This window comes from Octodon degus, unplaced genomic scaffold (genome assembly GCF_000260255.1).
Source record: "Octodon degus isolate 3935 unplaced genomic scaffold, OctDeg1.0 scaffold00382, whole genome shotgun sequence".
Lineage (NCBI taxonomy): Eukaryota > Metazoa > Chordata > Mammalia > Rodentia > Octodontidae > Octodon > Octodon degus.
Window position 1 is genome coordinate 553,715 of NW_004524958.1, and position 1,699 is coordinate 555,413.

Genomic DNA, 1,699 nt, shown 5'->3' on the forward strand with positions numbered 1-1,699 from the left:
TTTGAATACCTTGAATAGTTTTTTTTTTAAGGCAGAAGCTCACTATGCAGTTCAGCCTACCCTTGAACTCACTATCAAGCTCGGGTTGGCCTGGCATTTGTGACAATCCTCCTGCTTCAGCCTCCCAAGTGCTGGAATGTCAGGTGTGAGCCACTGTGCCCAGGCGCTTTAGCTTATTTCTAGATGCTATTCAGAAAGGAGACTCTGCCCCTGGGCCAGTGTGACCGGGAGGACGGGAGGGCCTGCAGCCGTCAGCTGAGCAACCCGTCAGCCAGGGAGAGAGGCAAGAACTGTGTAACCTCATCCAGGTGCGCACTGTGAGTGGGCCCAGAGGTGGCCAGGGCAGCAGGCTGTGTCCCAAGGGGTGGAGTAGGCCAGGAGGGGACAGATGGGCCAGAGGCCCCACGCGTCAGGGAGGCCACGAGCGGTTCTGAAGACCAAAGGACCAGGCAGCGCTCACACTTGCTAATCTCTCGCACTTGCGCCACTCCCCGTGGAGAGTGTCGTCAGCGAGGCCTCCAAACGTGGACCAATAAGGACCTAAACTTTCTAAGGGAAAAGTTGTGTAACCCCCCAAATAATACACTGTACGCTTGAGATTTTTTGTGAGACTGGATCTTAGGTGCCCTGCCACACACAGTTCCCTCTGTAAGGTGACGGGCATGTTTAGTAGCAGGAAGTCCATTTCATAACACACATGCCTGTCAGGTCATCCCTGTGTACATCTTGAACACACACAGCTTTCATTTCTTTAGTATGATGAATAAAAAATAACAGAACTCAAAAATTTCACACTTCATTTTACTGGACTTTAAAATTTGACATATGTTTGACTTAATCATATTTCCATGTCAAGACGCACACTTTTAGTAGCCTGTGGCTATCTCACAATAAATGTAATCTATTTAAATCATCCACAGACATGTAGATTGTTCATCTTTTTATTGAACGCGTTTGATTTTGTGGGAGTGTAAGGACTCACTTGGTAAATGCGGATATACATGTCATTAGGAATACAATGTGCTACGAAGTTGGATCCACATTTCCTGCTTTGTATGTAAAGTTAAGCATGTTCGCATGGGTTATGAGGAATTTTCTCATAGGTTTTTTTTTCATTTTTCTCTTAGTTAGTTTAGATTTCATTAGTGATTGGCATGATCTCAGGAGCTATGAAAAATTTCCTCTTAGTTTTGACTTTGCTTTTCCTGGGTCCTCACAGGGCATGTGGCTCAGAAAGGCTGGAGTCCGCCAGGGCCACAGCCAGGCTGAGGGACCAGGCTCAGGGCCAGCGCAGCGTCTTCCGCAGTGCAGCATGGACCTCGCTGTTCCGCAGGCAGTAGATGACCGGGTTGCACAGGGGCGTGGCCACCGTGTAGATGACTGACAGCACTTTGTTGAGGTCCATGGACTCGATGCGGCTGGGCCGGCAGTAGATGAAGAGAGCCGCTGAGTAGAAGATGCCCACCACCACCAGGTGGGACGCGCAGGTGGAGAAGGCTTTGCGCCGGGCGGCCACTGAGGGCATGCGGAGAACAGCCATGGTGATGGCCGAGTAGGAGGCTAAGGCCACCAGGAGTGTGCCACAGAAGATGACGATGGCGGAGATGAAGTCCACCAGCTCTGTGAGGGCCACATGGGTGCAGGACAGGTTGAGCAGTGGGGAGACGTCGCAGAAGAAGTGGTTGAGGACATTGGGGCC

The 1,699-nt window shown here is 50.7% G+C and overlaps 1 protein-coding gene across 1 annotated transcript; it reads right to left on the minus strand.

The window, feature by feature from the left end:
- Nucleotides 1-1,279: 1,279 nt before the first annotated feature.
- Nucleotides 1,280-1,696, minus strand: LOC111814628 (olfactory receptor 5-like; the record flags this gene model as incomplete). Its single annotated transcript, XM_023708515.1, has 1 exon — nt 1,280-1,696. A coding segment is annotated over one exon (417 nt), but the record flags the coding sequence as incomplete, so codon positions are not given.
- Between the last annotated feature and the right edge of the window lie 3 nt (nt 1,697-1,699).